General features: G+C 33.4%; 2 protein-coding genes across 2 annotated transcripts in view; both read right to left on the bottom strand.

Annotated features, from left to right (window-relative positions):
- Positions 1-24,209, bottom strand: part of LOC133199523 (ubiquitin-conjugating enzyme E2 D2B-like) — a 236,971-nt gene that overhangs the window by 182,803 nt on the left and 29,959 nt on the right. The window lies entirely within an intron of this gene.
- Positions 407-24,189, bottom strand: LOC133199518 (protein N-terminal asparagine amidohydrolase-like). Its single transcript, XM_061335328.1, has 12 exons — positions 24,129-24,189; positions 17,586-17,697; positions 17,001-17,180; positions 14,193-14,295; positions 13,618-13,683; positions 13,059-13,167; positions 8,566-8,639; positions 7,575-7,628; positions 6,005-6,058; positions 5,690-5,790; positions 5,102-5,215; positions 407-1,492 (listed from the first exon to the last, which is right to left on the bottom strand). Exons 3-12 carry the CDS (start codon positions 17,082-17,084, stop codon positions 1,322-1,324), a joined length of 930 nt encoding a protein of 309 aa, XP_061191312.1. The 5' UTR covers positions 17,085-17,180; positions 17,586-17,697; positions 24,129-24,189; the 3' UTR covers positions 407-1,321.

The following is a 24,209-nucleotide window of genomic DNA, read 5'->3' as shown; positions in this document are numbered from 1 at the left end:
TGTATCGTCTCCAATACAATTAGTCCGAATTCAGATTTCTTTTAATTTTATCACATACATGAAATGACAATGGTAACATAATACATATATTTCTACCACAGGTACTTGTGGACAGGACAACCCCCCCCCCCCCCCCCCCCCCCCGCCGCAATTCAACCCCGAGGTTTGTTGGACTTTCTTTTCACAAATTATATTTATTACACTTATTCATCATGTATACCATAGGAAAAAATCGTGAAAACCCCAAAATAATCGTTCCACACAAAAATACCCCACTATACATTATAAGAGAGAAAGGTATGCCACTCCGGTTTGTTTACGTTGTACCCCCACTGGTCTTTCTGGGTTTAAAAACATGTATTTATTCTATTTTAACTTAAAATGTCGGTTCACACTGTCTCTACATATATTTCAGTCTTAGCTCATGCTATCGGATTGACTCTGCATCTCGTAAGAATCCCACAATTAATCCTTAAACAGCATTGAAGCCAGTGCGTTGAAAATTCCTTAGGTAAACGCAACGGAAGTACACCAAGAATGTATCACTTATTACGATAACGTCCGAGAGAGTTTTGGCTTTGACGTAATAATCTCTCTCGGGTTTTATCATAATACGTAATATATTCTCCATGCACTTCCGTTGCGTTTACCTAAGGAATTTTCAACGCACTGACTACAATGCTGTTTAAGGATTAATTGTGGGATTCTTACGAGATGCAGAGTCAATCCGATAGCATGAACTAAGACAGAAATATATGTAGAGACAGTGTGAACCGACATTTTAGGTTGAAATAAAATAGATACATGTTTTTAAACCCAGAAAGACCAGTGGGGGTACAACGTAAACAAACCGGAGTGGCATACCTTTCTCTCTTATAATGTATAGTGGGGTATTTTTGTGTGGAACGATTATTTTGGGGGTTTCACGATTTTTTCCTATGGTACACATGATGAATAAGTGTAATAAATATAATTTGTGAAAAAAATGTCCAACAAACATCGGGGTTGAATTGCTGGGGGGGGGGGGGGGGGGTCCTGTGTCCACAAGTACCTGTGATTTCTACAATAGAAAAATGGCAAGTGTAAACTAGTAATTAGCCAGAAAACGACATCTAAATCGAAGTTTCCAGTCCAGTGCTAACTAACCCAACAACAAGACAGAGGAGTGATTTCTCAATAAATTAACAAATGAAAATCAGTACTAAAAACAACTAATACATAACTTGATTGATGTATAAAAATAATCAGGTATCACAGTCTAGTCAGTTAAGCGTTCAAACTACATTTCAATTTTTTCCGTTTGAACTCAGTTCTAAATATTTTACACGTTTCTGTTCGTCCAGGACCCGTTGGATTCCAGCTTGTACTGACGAGGTCGGCCATCTTTGAACACTGTTTTAAGGGGTTCTGGGTGATCCCTAATCTGAACCAATGCTGCTCTGACTGCCTCCTCAAAGTGTGCTGGCTCCTGTTCAGGGGACGTGGAGAGATGCTAGAAAAATTAATCAGGGAAGTGTTTTATCTTGTAACAAATAACATCCTCACATGTCTTAAAGTAGCAAACTGCATTATTAAAGTTCCAGAAATAATGACAATGAATATTTATGGTAGTTGAAAAGAAAATTTTGAAAAATGTCAATGTACAGTTGTTAATATTTAGGGTTAGAATCCAGCATGAAGACCTGGTTCCGGAGCCCAAAAAACTTAAGACAAGCACATATTTAATCTTAGCCTCATTTTAATTGTGAAAAGTGACACTGAGATCAAAAGTGAGTTCATCCGAGTTTCATGGTCTCGGAGCCCGTTCATTATATTACATGTAAGTCAAAAACAAACACGGTGATTGATCTAATAAAAAAAAAAGAAACTTGTAAAAGATGTGAAAAATTTTCAAATGTATATTTAGTGTAACGCCGACACAATGGAAATTTAATCAAATAAGATATACTTCAATGTCTTTTATTTCAAACGTGTTGCAAAATGCATTTCACTGAAATCTCTATTTTTACGATTTCTTGGACCTTTAAAACTGAGGGACAGATGAGAACTGCTTCCTGTCTCTGACGCTCTTGTATTTAACAATTCGTGTTCATTAGAGTCTAAGTGCTTTGATGAAAGTTTGCTCAAATTCTTAGTTGGTGGTCTTCTGTGCAGAATTCGGCATGTTTTATCCTTCGTGTACTTTTGAAATGTTCCCAAGCGGATAGGAATTTATCCCACTGTTGATTCATTGCAGAATGGAATAAATACCCTTCATTTACATTTTATCTTGCAAATCGTTTATGTCCAATTCTCGTACGGTTGAGCGATTTTAGAATAACAGCTATTCATATTTTTGTCCCCAACAGAGGTATGAAATAATATTCTGGATATTCCTATCAGTGAGAAATTCTATCAGTGAGAATTCCTGACGGTGATTCAGATCATCTGTCATGCTTTAGTTTCTAGATAACACTCTCCCCTAAAGAATTCGGATATGGCCATGTAGTTCACTATCGCATCAGCGTGCCATCGAAGTTTGGGTTGATGATGCGATAAAGCGATGATGACGACGCAATGATGCGATGACGATGAAGCGAAAATTCAATGACGACGATACAATGGAGCGATAGCACACGACGCTACGATACGATGCCGATGACGCGATGGAGATGACACGATGACGATGAAGCGATTTTTGCTATCGCTCTATACTCTATAGACCCACTGTTATTACATTATAGCGCCAAAGTATCATCGACATCACGCTATCGCATGTCCCGTCATTGTCATCGCGGGATCGTCACCACACCATCGTGTCATCGCGCCAGGAGTCGATGTGCGATAGTGAACTACGGGATCCTATCTGGATTCCATACTTCCCACAATTTCAACGAAAAACTTTATAACTGAATTTCATTGAAAAATATGAATACTGCTAGTACTGTAAACGTGGATATTTTTAAGGGGGAATTTCTGCGATCTCCATGTAACGAAGCTTTTGTATTGGGGAGGGGGGCTATGACTGTGAAAGTTAAAGTATTCACAAAATGTGCTGTTTGTAGTTTATTACCAAACTTTTCAAAATTTTTTGAATTTTTAAAATTTTTAACTTATCGCAAAATTTGCAAAAATTTCCCCATCTCATACATTTCCAAGTTTACAGTACATGTAATTTTATGTCAAAATGACAGGATTCCTAGTAAAGTGTAAGCCAAATACTTGACAGACTAAAAACAAAATATAGAGTCAAATGTGGTGAAAGAATTTTCATTTTAATGGGTAAAAAAATGGCTCATCATTCAGTAACTTTTTTGAGAATAGTTTCTATTTCCCTTTATAATCTGTAAAATTGGGATACATGGTCAGATTTTTCACAAGATTGCTCATCTTGGTTATACAGAATGCACATTATAAACTAGTAGTCTTGGAAATGGTAAATTCTAGGAATTTGATTTGTAATATTAAAAGGCATTGGATAAAGCTGCAAAAAGTACAAATAATACAAGTGAATTTTTGACAATCTTATGTGTTATTGTAGGACACTACATGCAAAAATTGCAAAAAAGCATGTTCAAGTAAAGTAACAATACTGGGGTCAGAAAAGTTCAAGTAAAGAAGTATTTATTGGTATTAGAACAATTCAAGTGAAGCAGATATCTTCAAATTAGGTTATAATATTGTGACCTCAGCAGTTCTAGTGCAGAGAGGTACAAGAGTGTGATAACAATGTGTCAAAGAAGAAGCAATATTGTGATTAGAACAGTTAAAGTAGCTTAAACAAACAACAGCTTAAATGGAATCAAGCACCAATACTGTAGTAAGAACTTCTCAAGTAGCAATAATGTGTTTAAAACAGTTAAAATAGCAATAATACAGTTCAAGTAGCTAAAGTGTGGGACAGTTCTGGTAGCAAAAGTGTGATTGGAACAGTTCCAGTACATGCAGTAACAAAGTGTGATTGGAATAGTTCCAGTAGCAAAAGTGTGATTGGAATAGTTCCAGTAGCAAAAGTGTGATTGGAATAGTTCCAGTAGCAAAAGTGTCATTGGAATAGTTCCAGTTGCAAAAGTGTCATTGGAATAGTTCACATAGCAAAAGTATGATTGGAATAGTTCACATAGCAAAAGTGTGATTGAAATAGTTCACATAGCAAAAGTGTGATTGGAATAGTTCCAGTAGCAAAAGTGTGATTGGAACAATTCCATTAGCGAAAGTGTGACTGAAATAGTTCACATAGCAAAAATGTGATTGAAACAGTTCACATAGCAAAAGTGTGATTGGAATAGTTCACATAGCAAAAGTGTGATTGGAATAGTTCACATAGCAAAAGTGTGATTGGAATAGTTCCAGTAGCAAAAGTGCGATTGGAACAATTCCATTAGCAAAAGTGTGACTGAAATAGTTCACATAGCAAAAATGTGATTGGAATAGTTCACATAGCAAAAGTGTGATTGGAATAGTTCACATAGCAAAAGTGTGATTGGAATAGTTCACAAAGCAGAAGTATGATTGGAACAGCTCACAAAGCAAAAGTGTGATTGAAATAGTACACAGAGCAAAAGTGTGATTGGAACAGTTCACATAGCAAAAGTGTAATTGGAACAGTTCACATAGCAAAAGTGTGATTGAAATAGTTCACATAGCAAAAGTGTGATTAAAATAGTTCACATTGCAAAAGTGTGATTGGAATAGTTCACATAGCAAAAGTGTGATTGGAATAGTTCACAAAGTAAAAGTGTGATTGGAACAGTTCCATTAGCAAAAGTGTGATTGAAATAGTTCACATAGCAAAAGTGTGATTGGAATAGTTCACACTGCAAAAGTGTGATTGGAATAGTTCAAGTAGCGAAAGTGTGATTGCAGCAGTTTAAGAAGCAAAAGTGTGATTGAAGCAGTTTATGTAGCAAAAGTCTGCTTGGAACAATTCGAGTACTAAAAGTTTGATGTGGAACAGTTCAAGTAAAGAAAAATTTTTTGGAACAGTTCAAGTTACACAACTGTGCTTGGAACAGTTTGTTTTAAGTAGAATAAATGTGATTGGTAAAGTTCAAGTAGCAAAAGTGTTTCTTGAACAGTTGAAGTACATATTATACATTTTCAAAATGATTAAAATACAAACCTCTCGTATGAACTGATCTGGAAGTCGACACAGAAGGTCAATCTCATCCATAGTACTGTAGTTAAATGGACCAATGGACAAAAGACCTTTTTTGTGGTCATAAATGTTGATAATCTGAAACATATAACATTGAGAAATAATGTCTGGACGAAATACTGTACCATAAAACAAGAAGCCTATAGGCCACATACATGTATAACTCGACTGAGACACATTGCAAAATTTGCAAAACAGAATATGTATAAAGAAGATTTTTAAATAACCCAATGCTATTTTCAATCCTTATTTGTCATCTCTTCTTGAAAGTGGTATGGACTTCATCTTATATATTACTCCCTCCCCCCCCCCCCCAAAAAAAAAAAAACCCACCTCACTCCTTTGTACCAAGTTTGCTTGGAAATGAGTCAGTGGTTTTAGAGAAGAATTCAATGCCAGCAATCTTTGATAAAAATTCTTTGGCTCAGGTGAACTAAACTTATCTTTCACTTATAATACATTACGGATTTTTTTTCAACTACTGACTTTATTTCATCTACCAATATTTGAAATTGCATGTTGTAAACCTCTTTATCAAAACTATAATCTGACCTCTTCACTTCCTGTGAAATGACGAGCTGATCTGATTGGTTGATCTGGTCCCCTATCTAAAAACGTGGCTTTCTGGATTTCTCCACTGTTCAGGTGTATCACTAAATAAAACCAAGAAATGAAGCAAATTTAATAATTCCTACTTACCTTAATTCTACAAGGAAAATCCACTCTCTATGTTCTCTTTTTTTTAGAAAGTGGTTGTATGGTATATAGTTTATGATCATAATTTAGATTTTATTTAATAAAGTGATAGTGAAATGTTTGTAATCTGTTTTACTTTAAAATGTTATTGCATTGTAATCAAGTACTAACCTAGACCATAAATAACAGGGAAATTAGTAGCATTCTTCTTTGTATTATTTATATCTGTAATATAAATATTTTATGAATATGTGTATGCATCAGTACAATAAAGCTTACTATACCAGAAATTCTCACTGAGTATAAAAGGTATAGTTTATTGAACCTGAGTCAACATAAACATTTTTAGATTCTGACGTAACTGTTCCATCTTTCTAGTGGTTAATGCACTAATGCTTGATGCATTTAAACAGAGTTAAAGTTTCGATTGCGACATCAAAATAGAATGACAAAAAAAAAACAATATGTGTTTGTGAAACACTGATGCCCCTGTTAGCAGCTTACGGCGAAGGTTAAAGTTTCTCAAATGCAAGTCAAAATCCAGGCCAAAAGATAAAAAATGTTTAATTTGAAAGCCCTAGCTGCAACTGTTCAAAAGTTATGGCGAAGGTTAAAGTTTTTTAAAAGTAAGCAAAACATCAAGGTCAAGGTCAAAGTTGTTGGTATCCAAAGGAAGGTCTTGTCACAAGGATTACATACGTAAAGTATGAAAGTCCTAGCACCAACCATTCAAAAGTTATGGCCAAGGTTAAAGTTTTTCGAAAGTTGGTCAAACTCCTATGTCAAGGTCAAAGGGTCAAAGTGGTTGGTATCCAAAGGAAGGTCCTGTCACGAGGATTACATATGTGAAGTACGAAAGCCCTAGCACCAATCATTCAAGAAATATGGCCAAGGTTAAAGTTTTTCGAAAGTAGGTCAAACTCCTATGTCAAGGTCAAAGGGTCAAAGTGGTTGGTATTCAAAGGAAGGAGATGTCACAAGGATTACATATGTGAAGTATGAAAGCCCTAGCATCAACCATTCAAAAGTTATGACCTAGGTTAAAGTTTTTCAAAAGTAGGTCAAACTCCTAGGTCAAGGTCAAAGGGTCAAAGAGGTTGATATCCAGAGGAAGGTCTTGTGAGAAGGAATACACATGTGAAATTTGAAACCCCAAGCACCAACTGTTCAAAAGTTACGGCCAAGGTTAAAGTTTTTCAAAAGTAGGTCAAACTCCAAGGTCAAGGTCAAAAGGTCAAAGTTGTTGGTATCCAAAGGAAGGCCTTGTCACAAAAAAAACACATGTGAAGTTTGAAACCCCAAGCACCAACTGTTCAGAAGTTATGGCCAAGGTTAATGTCTCATAAAATTTTGCAAAAGTGGGTCAAACTCCAAGGTCAAGGTCAAAAGGTCAAATATGATGGTACCCAAAGAAAGGTCTTGTCACAAGGAATGCACATGTGAAATATGAAAGTCATAGCTCCAACCAATCAAAAGTTATGGACAAGGTTAAAGTTGACAACAGACAAACAGACAAACAGATAGACAGGACAAAAACAATATACCCCCGGGATCTTTCGATCCGGGGGCATAAAAAAATAAGAAAATCAAATACTTGACACAAATTGCAATATTTTTTATATAATGATGTATATTTATATAGTAGGGATACAAATAAACAATTTCAGTCATGAAATGAAGAAATATAACCAGCTTCCTCTAAAGTACTCTAACATACTCAGCATAGTGGTATCCCATTTACCTGTTATACAGGCTGTCTGTAAATGGATTTCTTCTGGTAAATTATTAAATGCAGCTGAAAATAAGAGAAATGGTTGCTTCAATTTTTGCCACAATGATACATCATTAACATTTATTTATAGTTCTGTAAATTGTTAATTTCATTTTTTAATAAATCAAAACTTTCTACAAACAGAAGTTCAGGATTTTAATAAAGAAGTTTTGGTTTGCATTTAAAATAAATTGAAGAGTTATACATGGATTTTCAAATTAAAACTTAAAATATACAACTGTGTGTCTGTATTCTTTATTTGTATTTATTTGAGACAGACTGATTACGTATTCTTACCAATACCTAAGCTTTCCTGGTCAAAAATTGGCTAAGGCGCTACATGTAGGTTGGCAGTTTATGCATAATGACCCTGACTAGTTAATTAATTGTCACCTGATGTTCTATGTCAAACTTTACTATAAAGCAGAGACTTAATGCTTTCATTACCCGTAAGAAAGTGCCTTATTGGAAAACAGGCTTTGTGTAAAATTTCCATGTTCTTGAATTTTACAGAAAACTTGTGTATTTTAGTAAATTTAACAAAGAATTAAAATATAAGCACATCCCTGAATATAGGCTGTTTTGATAGAAATTGTTAGGAAATGTTATTAGTGACACAATTAATGACATTATGATACTTTGACCAACAAGAAAATTATGTTGCTTTCAATACATATGTAGTCACCATGGGTCTAAATGATATTTAAAGCACTGGCCAGTAAAATTAAACCGTTTTCGTTTTTCAGAAATAAGGACTTCAGTGAACTTTGTTCTTTGTTCCAATAATACAAAATGAAAATAACTCAAGGTATCTGAAATCTTTACATCTTCTTTTGCCATGTATCATAGATTTAAAATTCACTGAAATTCTCATTATTTCTGGATAGCAAATAAATCAATGTGTAGAAATGTATGCAGGAAGTTTTATATACTAATACATGTAATTAATCATAAGACTTACTCAAAAGTTTGATTGACAGCTCCTCTGACATTCCCTTATCATCTCTGAACCCTCCTGCTAAATGGAGCTCTATCCTGAGAAAATACATCAAATTAATGAATGTTATTGCACGTGCAGCTGATGCAGTGTAGATAAAGGTATGCACTTATAGTTCTCTGGGTTATCTAAGCATGCTAGAGAGGCAATCTCTATTAAAATCTTTCATCATGTTGAATTTTACTAAATTATAAACACAGCACTGTAAATATTCCCGCAAGTTCTCCTCATTTACACCTGACATCAGAATATGTTAACATTTACATCTGACATCAGAGTATGTTCACATTTACACCTGACATCAGAGTATGTTCACATTTACATCTGACATCAATGTATGGTAATATTTACACTGACATCAGAGTATGGTAACATTTACACCTGACATCAATGTATGGTAATATTTACACCTGACATCAAAGTTTTGTAATATTTACACCTGACATCAGAGTATGTTAACATTTACACCTGACATCAGAATATGTTCACATTTACACCTGATGTGAGAGTATGGTAACATTTACACCTGACATCAGAGTATGGTAACATTTACACCTGACATCAGAGTATGGTAATATTTACCCTGACATCAGAGTATATTAACATTTACACCTGACATCAGAGTATGGTAATATTTACATCTGACATCAGAGTACGGTAACATTTACACCTGATATCAGAGTTTGGTAATATTTACACCTGACATCAGTGTATGTTAACATTTACACCTGACATCAGAGTATATTAACATTTACGTCTGACATCAGAGTATATTAACATTTACACCTGACATCAGAGTATGGTAACATTCATATGTAAACTGGGTATGATATGATTCCTCAATCCCAACAAGCAAAACATTTCTAGCTTAAAAAAAATAAATACTGCAACTAATTTTCCTTGAATGAAATATGATACCCATGAGCCACAGTGCTTACCTGAGCACATTGTTCTCACTCTGCCAGAGGAAAGTATTGATACCCTCTCTTTTGGTGACATATATTAATGATTGCATACATGAATTAAATTTACAAGTAATAGGCTTGAATTTCAGGAAAATTAATAAATCTTCTTCTCCAGAAAAAAACTTACTGAGAGTTTATTCATTAAATTTGACTATATCATACCCTGTTGTTAAAAAAAACTGTATAAAAATATTTTACAAAATTTTCAAATGCAAAACTAATTGTGTCCACATCCTATGGAGATAATTTGAACAATCATGTACATTACATAAAGAAGATTCCACAAAACTGTAAATAAAAGTTAAAATTGTTGTGAGGAAAGATAAGTTAATTGAAACATGGAGTAATTTTTGTAGAAATATCCTCATTATTCAGGTGTCCTAATCTTATTAACTCTAACAGATCCCCCAAAACTAGGTATATTATTATATAAAAACATAAAAAAACTTTATTCTGAAAAAAAATCACTTGAACCCCTGGTTCAGGAAAACTAAAAACAAAATTGATCAAAGGGTGATGGTAAGATGACATCAAGGGAAGAGGAAATAAAGCATTTTGTGTGTGTGTGGGGGGGGGGGGGGGGGGTCCTCCAAGACCAGCATGTAAGCATTGAATGTTTGGCATATCCCTAGCTTTATTCAGTTTCCACATGACTTTTATGAAAATGTGAGACTTTATTGACAAATAATCTAAAATGAAGAAAAGCTAACAGCCAGAGACACCCATCAGCCATTTCAAAGAGCCATGGAAACTTAAGCCAGAGTACCTAGACCAGATGAAAAGCCACTTCTATTGGGAAAGAAACCATTTATAACTTACCGTCCTTCACTGTAAACATTAAACATACCCATAAACTGTCATTACAGAATGTATTGCATCACTGTAAACATTAAAACATTCCCTTAAACTGTGATTACAGAATGTATTGCATACTGTTACTGAATGGAATGTAATACCTGTTGTTACAAAATGAAAAAAGAATGTAGTGCATGTTGTTTCAGAATGTAATGTAAGTGGATACATAGTGGAATGTTTGTTACAGAATATTATGTTTTCTTGTGACAATGTAATGCATATTGTTACAGAAAGTACTGTATGTTCTTGCAGAAAGTTATTGTGTTGATACAGAATTTAATGTATATTGTTATATAATCTAATGTCCATTATGACAAATGTAATGTGTATTTGTTACATAATGAAATATATGTTGATTAAGCATGTAATGTTTGTTTGCTGTGACAGAAGTAACTTGTGTTGTTACACTGAATGTAATGTATTTTGTGACAGAATGTACTGTATGTTGGTATAGAATGTAATTTGTGTTGTTACAGAATGTAATGTGTGTCATATATGTTGATACAGAATGTAATGTTATGAAAGTTGTGATTATATATTGAATAGAATTACTTTCAAAACAATGGAATTTAATGCCCTTGAAATCTTTATAGATGACAATTCAACAAAATTTTATCCCCACGAGTGCTTCTACAGTATATGTTGTTAAGAATGTAATGGATGTGAGTTATCTAGTGTTTTTACTGTAAAACATAGATATAGCAGAGATCATGTGACTCTTATATTAATTTTACACAAGTTGGTTGACTCAAGAGTTTTGATTGGTTGATTCTTAGTGGTCTTTTTTTTTTATACATGTTCAAACTATGCTAAGTTTACAGTTCTAACTGATTGATCCTCAGCAATCATATTTTAATAATGACTGAAATGAATGCCTTACTAAAATCAACAAGATGTGTTTGTGAAACACTGATGCCCCCGTATGACAGCTTATGGTGAAGGTTAAAGTTTCTCAAATGCAAGTCAAAATCCAGGCCAAAAGATAAAAAATGTTTAATTTGAAAGCCCTAGCTGCAACTATTCAAAAGTTATGGCGAAGGTTAAAGTTTTTTAAAAGTAAGTAAAACATCAAGGTCAAGGTCAAAGTTGTTGGTATCCAAAGGAAGGTCTTGTCACAAGGATTACATACGTAAAGTATGAAAGCCCTAGAACCAAACATTCAAAAGTTATGGCCAAGGTTAAAGTTTTTCGAAAGTAGGTCAAACTCCTATGTCAAGGTCAAAGGGTCAAAGTGGTTGGTATCCTAAGGAAGGTCTTTTCACAAAGATTACATATGTGAAGTATGAAAGCCCTAGCACCAACCATTCAAAAATTATGGCCAAGGTTAAAGTTTTTCGAAAGTAGGTCAAACTCCTAGTTCAAGGTCAAAGGGTCAAAGTGGTTGGTATCCAAAGGAAGGTGATGTCACAGGGGTTACATATGTAAAGTATGAAAGTCCTAGCACCAACCATTCAAAAGTTATGGCCAAGGTTAAAGTTTTTCGAAAGTAGGTCAAACTCCTATGTCAAGGTCAAAGGGTCAAAGTGGTTGGTATCCAAAGGAAGGTGATGTCACAAGGATTACATATGTGAAGTAGGAAAGCCCTAGCTCCAACCGTTTAAAAGTTATGGCCAAGGTTAAAGTTTTTCAAAAGTAGGTCAAACTCCTAGGTCAAGGTCAAAGGGTCAAAGAGGTTGATATCCAGAGGAAGGTCTTGTCACAAGGAATACACATGTGAAGTTTGAAACCCCAAGCACCAACTGTTCAAAAGTTATGGCCAAGGTTAAAGTTTTTCAAAAGTAGGTCAAACTCCAAGGTCAAGGTGAAAAGGTCAAAGTTGTTGGTATCCAAAGGAAGGCCTTGTCACAAAGAATACACATGTGAAGTTTGAAACCCCAAGCACCAACTGTTCAGAAGTTATGGCCAAGGTTAAAGTCTCATAAAATTTTGCAAAAGTGGGTCAAACTCCAAGGTCAAGGTCAAAAGGTCAAATATGGTGGTACCCAAAGAAAGGTCTTGTCAACAAGGAATTCATATGTGAAATATGAAAGTCATAGCTCCAACCAATCAAAAGTTATGGGCAAGGTTAAAGTTGACAACAGATAAACAGACAAACAGATAAACAGACAAACAGATAAACAGACAAACAGACAGACAGGACAAAAACAATATACCCACAGGATCTTTCGATCCAGGGGCATAAAAATATATATTGCCTTTATTGTTACTGAATTGCCTTAAATCAGAGGCTCCTTTACTGTCTTGTAGAGGTACATATATAAATCATTGTTGCATTACATGTATATATAGTATCTGCATGTGTGTGTGCTATCAACATATTCATAGACATGTACAGTGTATATGTAAAATTGAAGCATCAGAAATGTAAAAGTGTCATGATTTGTATAATATTCAAATAAAAATTACGTACCGGTAAATACAAGACAAGAAAATAATTCATTTTAAAGAAATTTCCTTTCACACAGTTCGACCTAAGCCAATTTGTATCAAATATGTATAATCTGGGAAAAATAGTAAATCTCCATCTACATTCTATAGGAGTTATCTCTCTTGGTTTCTTGAACAGCCACTAGATGGAACTTATATTAAGCAAAATTTGACAATTAATGCTTCTGTCTGAGACTGATTAGCACTTACCTGCCTGGTAACTTATCTTTTGATAATTCTTTCACTAGTCCCAGCATCTTCTTACATCCAGTCTCAATTCCACAGGAGTCAAAGTGACACAAACACACAGCTCCTGACCCTGTGATGAAATACATCATAACAGACAGGCATGGCATCTTTGCTAGCCAAGGGTGACTATCAACTCCCCACCCTTGGCTAGCAAAGAAGACTGGCAATAAGAATATGTAAGGAGAGAATACCATATTCTTCCTATTAAAGTGCCCCTGCCCCTGTAAACACACCCCTCCCCATTATTTTTCATTCTTATATGTTTTATTCATACTTGTATTTCTGAGAACAGCGATGTGACAAGTTATATCTTATATGTTTTATATAAGAGAAATATTGAGAAAGCTAGTACCTGTATGTCGGAGAATAGCGATGTTACAAGTTATATTGTATATGTTTTATTGGTACCTGTATGTCGGAGAATAGCGATGTTACAAGTTATATTGTATATGTTTTATTGGTACCTGTATGCCCGAGAATAGCGATGTGACAAGTTATATTGTATATGTTTTACTGGTACCTGTATGCCGGAGAATAGCGATGTGACAAGTTGTGGCATCCTCTGTTCCCATCATCTGTATCATTTCTATAAAAATTTTCAAACATAAAACACACACCTTATAACAGCAATTCAAAGAAAATCATCCTGTCATATGCAAAAGGCAAATAAATGAAAGCTCTTTTAAGTTATTCATCATAAATGATGCTACACTCTCATTTCAGTTACTTATAAATGATAATGAATAACCACTTTGTTATTTATGGTATATGAAATCTGTTGTTTTATCTTTTAAAAAGCTGTATCCAATGTGGTATTACACAAATCTTTTATGAGATCTACACAGGAACATGTTGTAAAGTAATAACCATATACATTGTACTGCTAGTCAAGATATCACTATCTAGTTTTATACTGTATGTGTATTGTACGTATGCATGTAACCTGGTGAAACTTGAGTTCCATGGATACAAATTTTACAACAGAAGAGTCATAAATTTTAAAACTGCTGTTCATGGATCAAATTCTCTCCTTTGATTTGTAAACTTGTTAAAGACTTAAGGAATCGCTAAATGAAAATGCCTTTGGATGCTTACCATCATCTGGTGTGGTGGCAGCCATCTCTCTCTGTCCCACGTACAGAAGTCCTATTGGAACAATGGATCGACATTTTTGTTCCAGGAGATTCTTAGAAGTTTCCTGTAAAAATAAGAACAGCTCTATGACAAGGAAAGTTTAAGCACTCTTGTCCATGAGTTTCCCTCAAGTTCATTATGTTAAATCTGATTAACTAATGGCCCCGAAAGGGGGAGGGGTGAATAATTTGAGAAAAAAAAATTATTCACACAACCTCAGAAAAACGTGGCTATTTTTGAGGGGAAAATTTTTGGAAGGTTTCCTTCCTATGATACTCAAATCTGGACTACTATACATCAATTGAACAAAGTGAAATCGACATTAATACCTTTGAGTAAGTTTGTCTTTTCTGTTCAGAGTTAGAGTGAAAACTGGAGGAGTACAAAAAGCAATTATTCTACTTTAAGTTACCATTGAAAAACCATTGATTGAAATTAAAAATGATTTAACAGAATTGGGTCTCTTGAAGAAAGTCAAACCGCTCAAAGTTTTGTTGAAATCATGCAATAAGAGACCCATGGCCTACAACACTCACCTGTGTCATCATTCTCATTCACAGATTAATATCTACGGTAAATAACTGAAACTTCTTTTTGCAATTGTATATTATGTTAAGGCTTAAAGTCAACATAACATATTGTGGGCCTTAATCTTCTGAGTGTGAACATATATTGTCCCCCAATTGTGGCCCCAATATAGTCCCTGAGCATGCTTTGAAAGAAACTTGAATCTACAATAAAATGAATTGAATAAAGGAGAATGCTTGCATATCAATATGACTAAGTGTGGACATGCTGCTATTTAAAAGATGAACATGATTTGAGAAAAAAATATTGATACACTTGACTATAATCATTATAAGGAAGCATTCACATAAGCTTTATCATTTCTAGGGCCATCATTCTTGAGAAGATAAATTTTTAATTGACACCACATTTTTGTTACTTCTCAATTATTTCCCTTCAACTTTGGTTGAAATTTGCCAAACGGTTCTGGAGAAAAAGTTGAAAATGTGAAAAGTTTACAAATATGACATACTTAAGACAACAGACACATGGCTAATACAGTACTTGACACACAACATACAGGCGAATGCCAGACAGCTCACGTCAACCTTTGGCTGGGGTGAATTGAAAACTGTTAGAGGAGCAGCATATTGACATTTCTGTAAGATTATTTTGTGCTTTGTATCCAGGAAATGACAATTAGCAAAATCAAAAATCAATAGGCAGAATTATAAATCTTAATGCAGTCTACATGTTAACCGAGCTTTACTTATTAATATCGTAGGAAGAATAGCATTTTGAATGAATTTTTAGATATAATTCTAATATTTAGTAATCACTGCCTCTCTTTAAAGAAAACTTAAGTTTTCAAGTGAAAGTAGTTGCCTTGTGACAAAAATTGTAGGAGGAGTTTTACTTTGAAAGAATTCCACAGATAAATATGTTGTACTGTATACAGGGTTATTTTTACCTTGTCAATTTGCAAATGATTTTGCTCCATTTTAATTCGCCCAGACACAGTTGTATTAATTCATATTATAAATGGCTTAACAGAAGTCATTTGGTGGGAAATATTCTTAGAATTCTTTGTGAAGAATCAAAATCCAAAAACATTTAATCTTTAAAATGTTTATTTTGAATGTGTGTTTTTATGTAAGTGTTGACAGATCTACAAAATCATTTGACATTCACATTTATTGATAAAAACTTAAATGCTGTAGAACTTCACAACTTCTCGCTGTGAATACTATTGTTGTGAATCGCAGCTTCAATCAAAGCAATCCATAGGGATCAGCGTCACAATTACCCCAAGCATGAGCATGAAAAGCTGTAGATTGAGATCAGAATAATGGCACCTCCCTTACAACTAAACCACTAAAGAAGTTAAAAGGATTATTTCAGGGTCAACATAGAATGAAATTTATCAGAACTTGCCCAATTGAGGTGTGTATAGCCAACAAAGATAAAAAGTCCTCCCCAATTCATGGGAAAAGACTAAAATGTCCCAATATCACCCTTAATCATTGTAACCCGGTCAGATTTAAAATGCAATGATAATGTTGTTAAATAAGGTCTTAACTTTGTAAATAACATTGATGCAATATACAAAACTGATTAATGCTTTTATATGTAATCCTATGGTAAACCACATATGCGATTGTTCAGAATCCCTTTTAATGCACATAACTGCATTATAATTTCTAGGAGAAAATTGTACCATGAATAGATTAATTTGAATGAAAATTTTTCAGGAGTGTAGTGCACTAAGAAATATTGAGGTGTGAAATTATATAATTTAATGCTGTATAAGATATGAAACTCTGTTTTTCTTAAATATTTACACCCCCACAATACTGCACACTATTAAAAGAATGTACCATTTCCTGATTCAATGAAAAATAAGCATATTGTCAAGGTGATATAATGTGATATTAAAAGAAAGTTCCAAAATAACAAGAGGTAAAAGAACATGTTCATTATATTATATAATAACTATGAAATATAACAATTTTTTTGTTTGATAAAATTCCCCCCAAAATATACATGTATTACATGCTGGATCCCTGTTGACAAACTGCTTTTAGGACTTCACATGCAATAAATTGCACAGGTATGTAAACAAATTTCCACTATACTTTACGGAAAGTTATTAAATTAAATTATGTTATTAAATCTGCATGCAACTTTTTCCTTTAATGCTTAAAGATGCACCCTTCTTAAAACATTCAGTTGAAACAAACATATCCAGCATTAGTCACTAACCTTATAATGGGGGTAGCGTTCCAGGAATTCATCAATGGATTTGGGAGGTACCCCCATATGTTTGCCTTCAACCATCAAAGGCATGGCAGATCCTTATGGTAGTTCAGAGCATTAACTCACTCAAATCCTCGAGCTCTTCAATGTTTATCTGCTGGTTTGTGCTTTAAATGTCTGTATGGCCTAATAATGGTATTAATTTAAAACATTTTAATTCATAACAATCTGGTGTAAATGGCCCAGTAGTTTTAAAAGCTTTATTTTTAACTTGTTCAGTCAACAATCAACATCTATTACAATAAAAACAAGAAACTATTTAGGTAAACCGAGAAATTTAGGATGCAGGAATCAAGTCAAAACAAGTGCAGGTCAAATCAGAAAGAGTGAGATCTGCACTGAATGAGTTAGCTCAAATTTTTGTAACCTTGAAATGACAAAAGATCAATAAAATTTGTCAGCATAAAAATTTTAGGAGCAGATCAATAGCTTACCTAAATATTTTATCAAAGCATTTTTTTTAATTCTCTAAACTGGTGAAATCTAATGCCTTGTAAGAAAGTCAAAACAACACAAAAATTAAATACTTACAGTCAGACAATACGTTTTCACTTGACAAATTGCCAGATTATTGTAAATAGGTAGACTTTAGTTCCAGTGGTCCTGTTTTCTGATCAATTAAACGGTCCCCGGCTACCCCTATCTGTAATATAACAGAGTACACAGCTCTACACAAGGCCATAATCAACAGACTTAAGTGCAGCTCCTCTATTGACATTGTATAACAAATTACACAACGATAAGACCATGCCATTGAAGAAGTACAATTACAATTTAATAAAAATCTGCATTTGCCAAAAATTGATAATACTAAAACAAATATATCTAAACAAACAATTCTGAATCAACACAGACACAGTTGTTATATTTAATATTGCTGACTATAGCTTATATTTTCAGAGATCCAGAATTTCTATAGCCATATAAAATATTAATGCAACCAAGATTTCATTGTGTACTTTTATAGACAATGCTGTAGAATTTTCTAGCTACATGTATGAAAATTGCTTATATTTTCTAAGATCCAGAATTCCTGCAGCAAAATAAAATATTCATTGAATCAATATACCACAGTGCACTTATACTGACAAAGCTGCTTAATTTTTGTACCTATATAATAAAATTCCTAAGTATACAACAAATTATCTTCTATGCTCAATATATTTAAATGTAAGCGTGGTATATTAATGCATGAATGGACAAGTATTAAGCTAGAATACAGACTCTGTGGTGTCTGCATAAAGGTTTAAGAGTTATTCCCCTTGAATTACACAGTCTTTACAGTAAAACTAGTTTAGAATCAACATGAATATAGGGAGTTTTGATATATTTTTGGATGAAGCAAAGTTTTTTAGGATCACCAGCAAAATTCTTAACAATTCCTTGTCAAATTCTATGGGTATAATAAATTTTGATAGTAAAATTTACGGTTAGGAGCAAACTGCATGTTTTTGTGCCCTGTAGAGGTTAAAAATAATGAAATTTATATTTGTTAAGATCTCAAAACTTCAAATATTGAACCAACAATATTTTTCAAATGTATTTATATTTGAAATTCAATTTATCAGAAAGATTTAGTACTCCAAGCAAAGTTTTGTATTTTATGGTAGTCATGCATACATGAAGGAAAACATGTATATTGTGAATTCACTTTCACAAATTTGTTATTTGGATATAACAAATTATGGATATAACAAAATAAATTCATAGGTCCCCAGTTCTTCCCGATCAACGAGTTTTACATATACACTACATGTATCTTCTTCGGTGAACCACAAGGGTACATTAAATGCAAATTATGTAAACAGGTCCTCATAAATTACTTGAGGTGCATTATGCCAAAAGCTACATCAACTGACATGGTTTGGTGATCTGAGACTTCATAGTATGAGTAATAGGATTTGGAAATAATTTACTATGCATACATATGTAAAAGAATCTGACAGTGGTTAATAAACAAAGGCACCGATGAAGTCATTTCGTTTGGACCATTTTTTTTCTTTTATTCTAAGACTTCTTCCTTTTCACACTGATCTTTATTATACAACAGAAGATGAAGTTATAAGAAAAAAAAAGAAGAAAATATTTGGTTGACAGAAGGTCAATCAGACAGTGATGTCTCACGGGCAAGCTAAACTGGCCTGATCTACTTTTGGGTTGCATACTTTCACTTAGGCACATGAAAATACTGACATGATCTTGACACAATCTGACAATGCAGAGCAATATGATTTCAAAATGAGTTCACAATGACTTTTCAAATGACCTGAAGTTTCATTTTCATTTTCCAAGTTTCACAAGAAATTCTGGCATTTTATGATGCTACAGTTATAAAAAATGAGCCACAAATACAGTTGAAATAATTTTTTGGAAAAAAGGTATTTTTCAATGAAATACTGTAGATTCCTAAATATAGGCACCACTCGCGAAAGAAAATTACTCACTTTTATTTTTATGCTGCTGAAATCAATGTAAAATCCCTAGATCAACTGTCCACTTGCGAATTATTGTTTTCGCGATTTGACGTGAAAGAGCCATTTTGCGATAATAAGTACTCGTGAAAAATAAGGAATCTACAGTATATAGATTCTAGTGAAAAAAATAAAATTATGACTCACTAACATGGCCAGTATTTCATGTACATGATGTAAGTGCTTTGTATTGAAAAAATTATGATAACACAATGACATGCTCCTTCTCTCTATTCATGACATTAATGTTTACTTGACAAGAAACAGCATGAGCTAATATCAGATCCAACCTAATCTCTTGATTGAGCTATATCCACAAGCACCCAAGCTCTGTCACCATAAGCAGAAAACATGCCATGATAGTCTACGATTTTTTTTTTCTTGTCTGCTACTATTAGCATTGAACATAAAATTTGTCTTTAGGACTATTTATAAACTAGAGTTCCGAACAGTGTATTGCCTGCTTTATGGCATCACTAAAGATGTAAATATATCTAAGAGTGATCAGCTATTTACTTACTACTAGCGTTATAGTTTATTCATTAGCCTGCAAAGAAAAAAATGCATCCACAGATAGTAAGACTGCGATCTGACAATCGAATACAAATATAGTTCCCCAACCCTCAAAGCTAAAATTAATAATGAAATTGAAATAAACTGAAATAATTATTTATCATTTTATTAATTCTGAAAATCCTCCAAAAGAGACTTTGGTCTGTCTTTCATGCAAATCTACAATAGTCCATTTTGGAATACTAATCCTGATGTATTTTCAATGTATTTAATTTCAGCTTGTGTGGTAGCTGTGTATCATGCAGTTTCAAAATACAGTGTCATGAGCTTATTAACATGTGATTTTTATAAATGCTAATTATCAAAACCCCGCTTCTCAATCTTCAAAAGACATAAGTTAGCATGATTAAATCATCTGGAGTATTTTTTTTTTTGCAAAGTATGTCATGTGGACCGTAAGTCTGGTATTTTTCATACTGTTTTTTGACAAACAATGCACATGCTAAATAGCATTGACTTACCTCTTAAATGTGAAAAATAAGCTGAATATCGGCACTATGAACTATTTTGAAAAGTAGTCAAAGGTCATGTTCAAGGGTCACAAGGTCGATATTCATGGTATTTTACAATTAAGCCATGTATCAGACCTGGGGTAATGGTAATGTGTAATGGTAATGCATTGTTAACATTACATTTTTTCAAAGTAATTGGGTGTAATGGATCCATCTTTCAATTACAAGTAATTGTAATGTAATGTATTACTTTTAAAAATATGTCAGTAATGACTATTACTTTTCTATCACATTTCAATTACATTTTGTATTTTAATATCTTTTTATTACTGAATCTTAAACAAAGCAAGTCTTAAAATTAAAATCCTATATCTTACCACTTTTTTAATTGTTTATTCAATGGTGATTGATAGAGAATATACTTAATAACTGTTTTAGTAGAAAACTTCTTGACAAGACAGTTATAAAATCAATTGAAGAGATCGAGCCAGAAAAAAATATTAAAAGAAATCATTTATCAGTAGGTTTCAAAGATAGCCACAAAACAAGTGACATTAATACATGTACTTTACTGTGACTATCAATTAAGATACAGACTATATTTTTCAACTTGATTTTTTATCCTTTTCACATAGTTCATTCTGGTAAAATGGACTTGGAAAGCACAAGATCAGTAAGATCTACCGTACTTGAAGACACAAAAGGAAACTAAGGCCAAATGTAAATATTGATATTGTTCATCACTAATTTTTTGGTAGCTTTAGTCACCTCTAACTTTAAACCCTATATCTAGGTACCAGTAATTATCACCTTTGATTTTGTTATATCTTCATTCATTATGCATGCTCAGCTAATTATGAGTGCCAATTAATTAAATCATTAATACATACTTCTTTTACAATTATAAAATTATCTGTTGATTAAATATCACTTTACATAAAACATAAAGTATGAAATGTTTATCATTTATTTAAAAAAAAAAAGAGGAACTAACATTCATAGAGACTGAACGAAACTACAACATTAAAAGTGTTCTGATGCACTTTCTTTGTCAACTGTAGATAGGTAAACTACATGAACATGATAAATGAATCCAAAATCTAAATACCACTCTGACTTATAGACCCGAGGGAAAGCATATTCACCGAGCACAAAGTGTGAGAAAGTTAATTTATGGATATAAATTGTGTGGTCATAAAATTTGTGTTTTTCTCTTATAAAATGTAATGTGTAATGTAATTCATTACTTTAACAAAGTAACTGTAATTTAATTAATTACTTTTCTGAATGAGAGTAATGGTAATGGTAATTGTAATGGTAAAAATTCCAAAGTAATTGTAATTTAATTCATTACATTTCAAAGTAATTGACCCCAGGTCTGCCATGTATATATAGTGCCAACCAATACATGTGCAAAATATCAAATTCATACCTCTTACAGTTCTTGAGATATAAGGTGTGACAGATGGACACACAGACGTCAGATAAAGTGATCCCTAAGTGTCCAGCTGCTCTGCAGGTGACACAAAAAGTGCAGTTACTGGGCTTTTATAACACCCTAAATAGAACGTGTATCACGTATAACGTTGTAAATTATGTCCAATGAACCCTAACTCCATCACCAGTGCCCTCTACAATATGTCAACATATTAAATACAATTTTACTTCCAGTTAATTTTTGCCCTTTTTCTTAAACTTGTACTTAACATAAAAAATAGTTTTTAAGATTTGAAATACTATTAAAATTTATTTTAAGAAAAGTATCAACAGCAGAAAAAATAACATTGATATATTTTATGTGTAATAATGTCATGCTAACATTATATCCAACAAGTAACTTTAGGGCAAATGGACAGGGGAAATGTAGACAAAAAATAAGATATATTTAGCCATATTCAACATGGCATGCAAGGTTGAAAAGTGAAAATGAGCATGTTGATGTATATGTCAGAGATATCAATGTAATAGTGCATAAAAGAAAAGATGTTTACTATTTTACATAATATCAAGGCTCTACATTAACTTTTTTCCTACTTGTCCATTCGGACAAGTGACCAAGACATTTACTTGTCCGAACTTCAACTTCACTTGTCCGAAATTTTTTCAATAAAGATATAATACTGTCAACTTGAAAACTTGAAGTCCATTACACATGACATGTGCTTGATTGATTCGTGATGTTATTAATAAACAACAAACACATAAAACGAAATTTTATCTAGGCTTTCTCTACTGATAACAACATAAATGTTCACACGTGAACATGTCATAATCAAACCAAATCCAAACTTCCATGCCTTTTCAGTAGTATGCAATAAGTGGACTTCAATCCCGATCAAATGTGAACTCGATTAATAGCGATCTCTATCAGGATCGAAGTTTGGTTTTTATGTACAGATTCAATCTTGAAACTACCGATTAACTTTCAACACAACAGTCGTTCTTTTGATTATTTAGAGACTCCTTTACATTAAAATGCACTTGTCCAATCGGACAAGTGCCCAGCAATATTCACTTGTCCGTAATTCTTTTTCACTGGTACCGGACAAGCAGACAAGCGTTAATGTCGAGACCTGAATATATTACATGTAATTGTTCTGCAATTTGGTGCATTATAGAATTTGACTGTTATAACTTTTCATTTATAATATCTGATTGTAGATATTCAGATAGTAAAAAATGACATCACATTCACATTTGTTTATGAACAATGTGGAGTTTCTGTAAAGTGACGGAGTTAGGGTAGTGTCAGAGTAAGGGGGTTAGATGTGGTGTCCTGATAGGGCCATTTGCAAAAGTGTGACATTGTGTTAGGAATAAATGTGCTAGCACAAAGTGATGATGCGCTAGCACATTTTTCATAACACACTGTCGCACTAACAAACAAAATGCCATCACACTAAAACAACTTTACACGACATGCCATCTCGCTAACACACAATACGCCATCACACTAGCACACAAGACACTGCCACGCTAACGCAATTTTACACATTCTGCGGTTACACTAACACACAATTCATTGTGTAAAGTTGTGTTAGCATGACGGCATATTTTGTGTTCGTGCGATGGTGTATTGTGTGAAGTTTGTTAGCATGAAGGCATGTTGTGTGTTAGCGCAACAGCATGTTGTGTAAAGTTGTATTAGCGTGACGGAGTATTGTGTGTTAGCGCGAAGGCGTGTTGTGTAATCTTGGATTAGCATGACGGTGTGTTGTGTGTTAGCACGATGGCTTGTTGTAAACAAGGCACCGGCGCACTGTTACTTTACGCTAGTGCATTATCACTTGCAAAAGTGCAACAATGCATTAGTAAGAACAACATTGAGAACAAACACGTTAACAGGTTGGCACCTCACGCTAGCACGTTAATAAAAGCGCTTTTACACTTTTGCAAATGGCCCTATAGGGACCATTATTAGATGATAATAAAGCAGCTAAACAGTATCCTAGATATCCAATTTGATATAAAAAGCTTTATTTTGCTTTTTAATATAGCTTAAAAATACTGATTTTCAGATAAAAATTGTAATTTGTTTAATATTGACAAAGTTTGAGTCAAAATATGTATTTTCTTACATTCTTCACCTCAAATTCTTTGCACTTTGCATTTTGTTCAATGTAACAAACTGAAGAGTTTCAAGTCCTACTTTCACTTTC

The sequence above is a fragment of the Saccostrea echinata genome, unplaced genomic scaffold (genome assembly GCF_033153115.1).
Source record: "Saccostrea echinata isolate AGI-Se365-2 ecotype Australia unplaced genomic scaffold, CSIRO_AGI_Sech_v1 ptg000034l, whole genome shotgun sequence".
Classification (NCBI taxonomy): Eukaryota; Metazoa; Mollusca; class Bivalvia; order Ostreida; family Ostreidae; genus Saccostrea; species Saccostrea echinata.
Note: the sequence above shows the minus strand (reverse complement) of the source record. Positions and strands in the feature narration are given on the sequence as shown.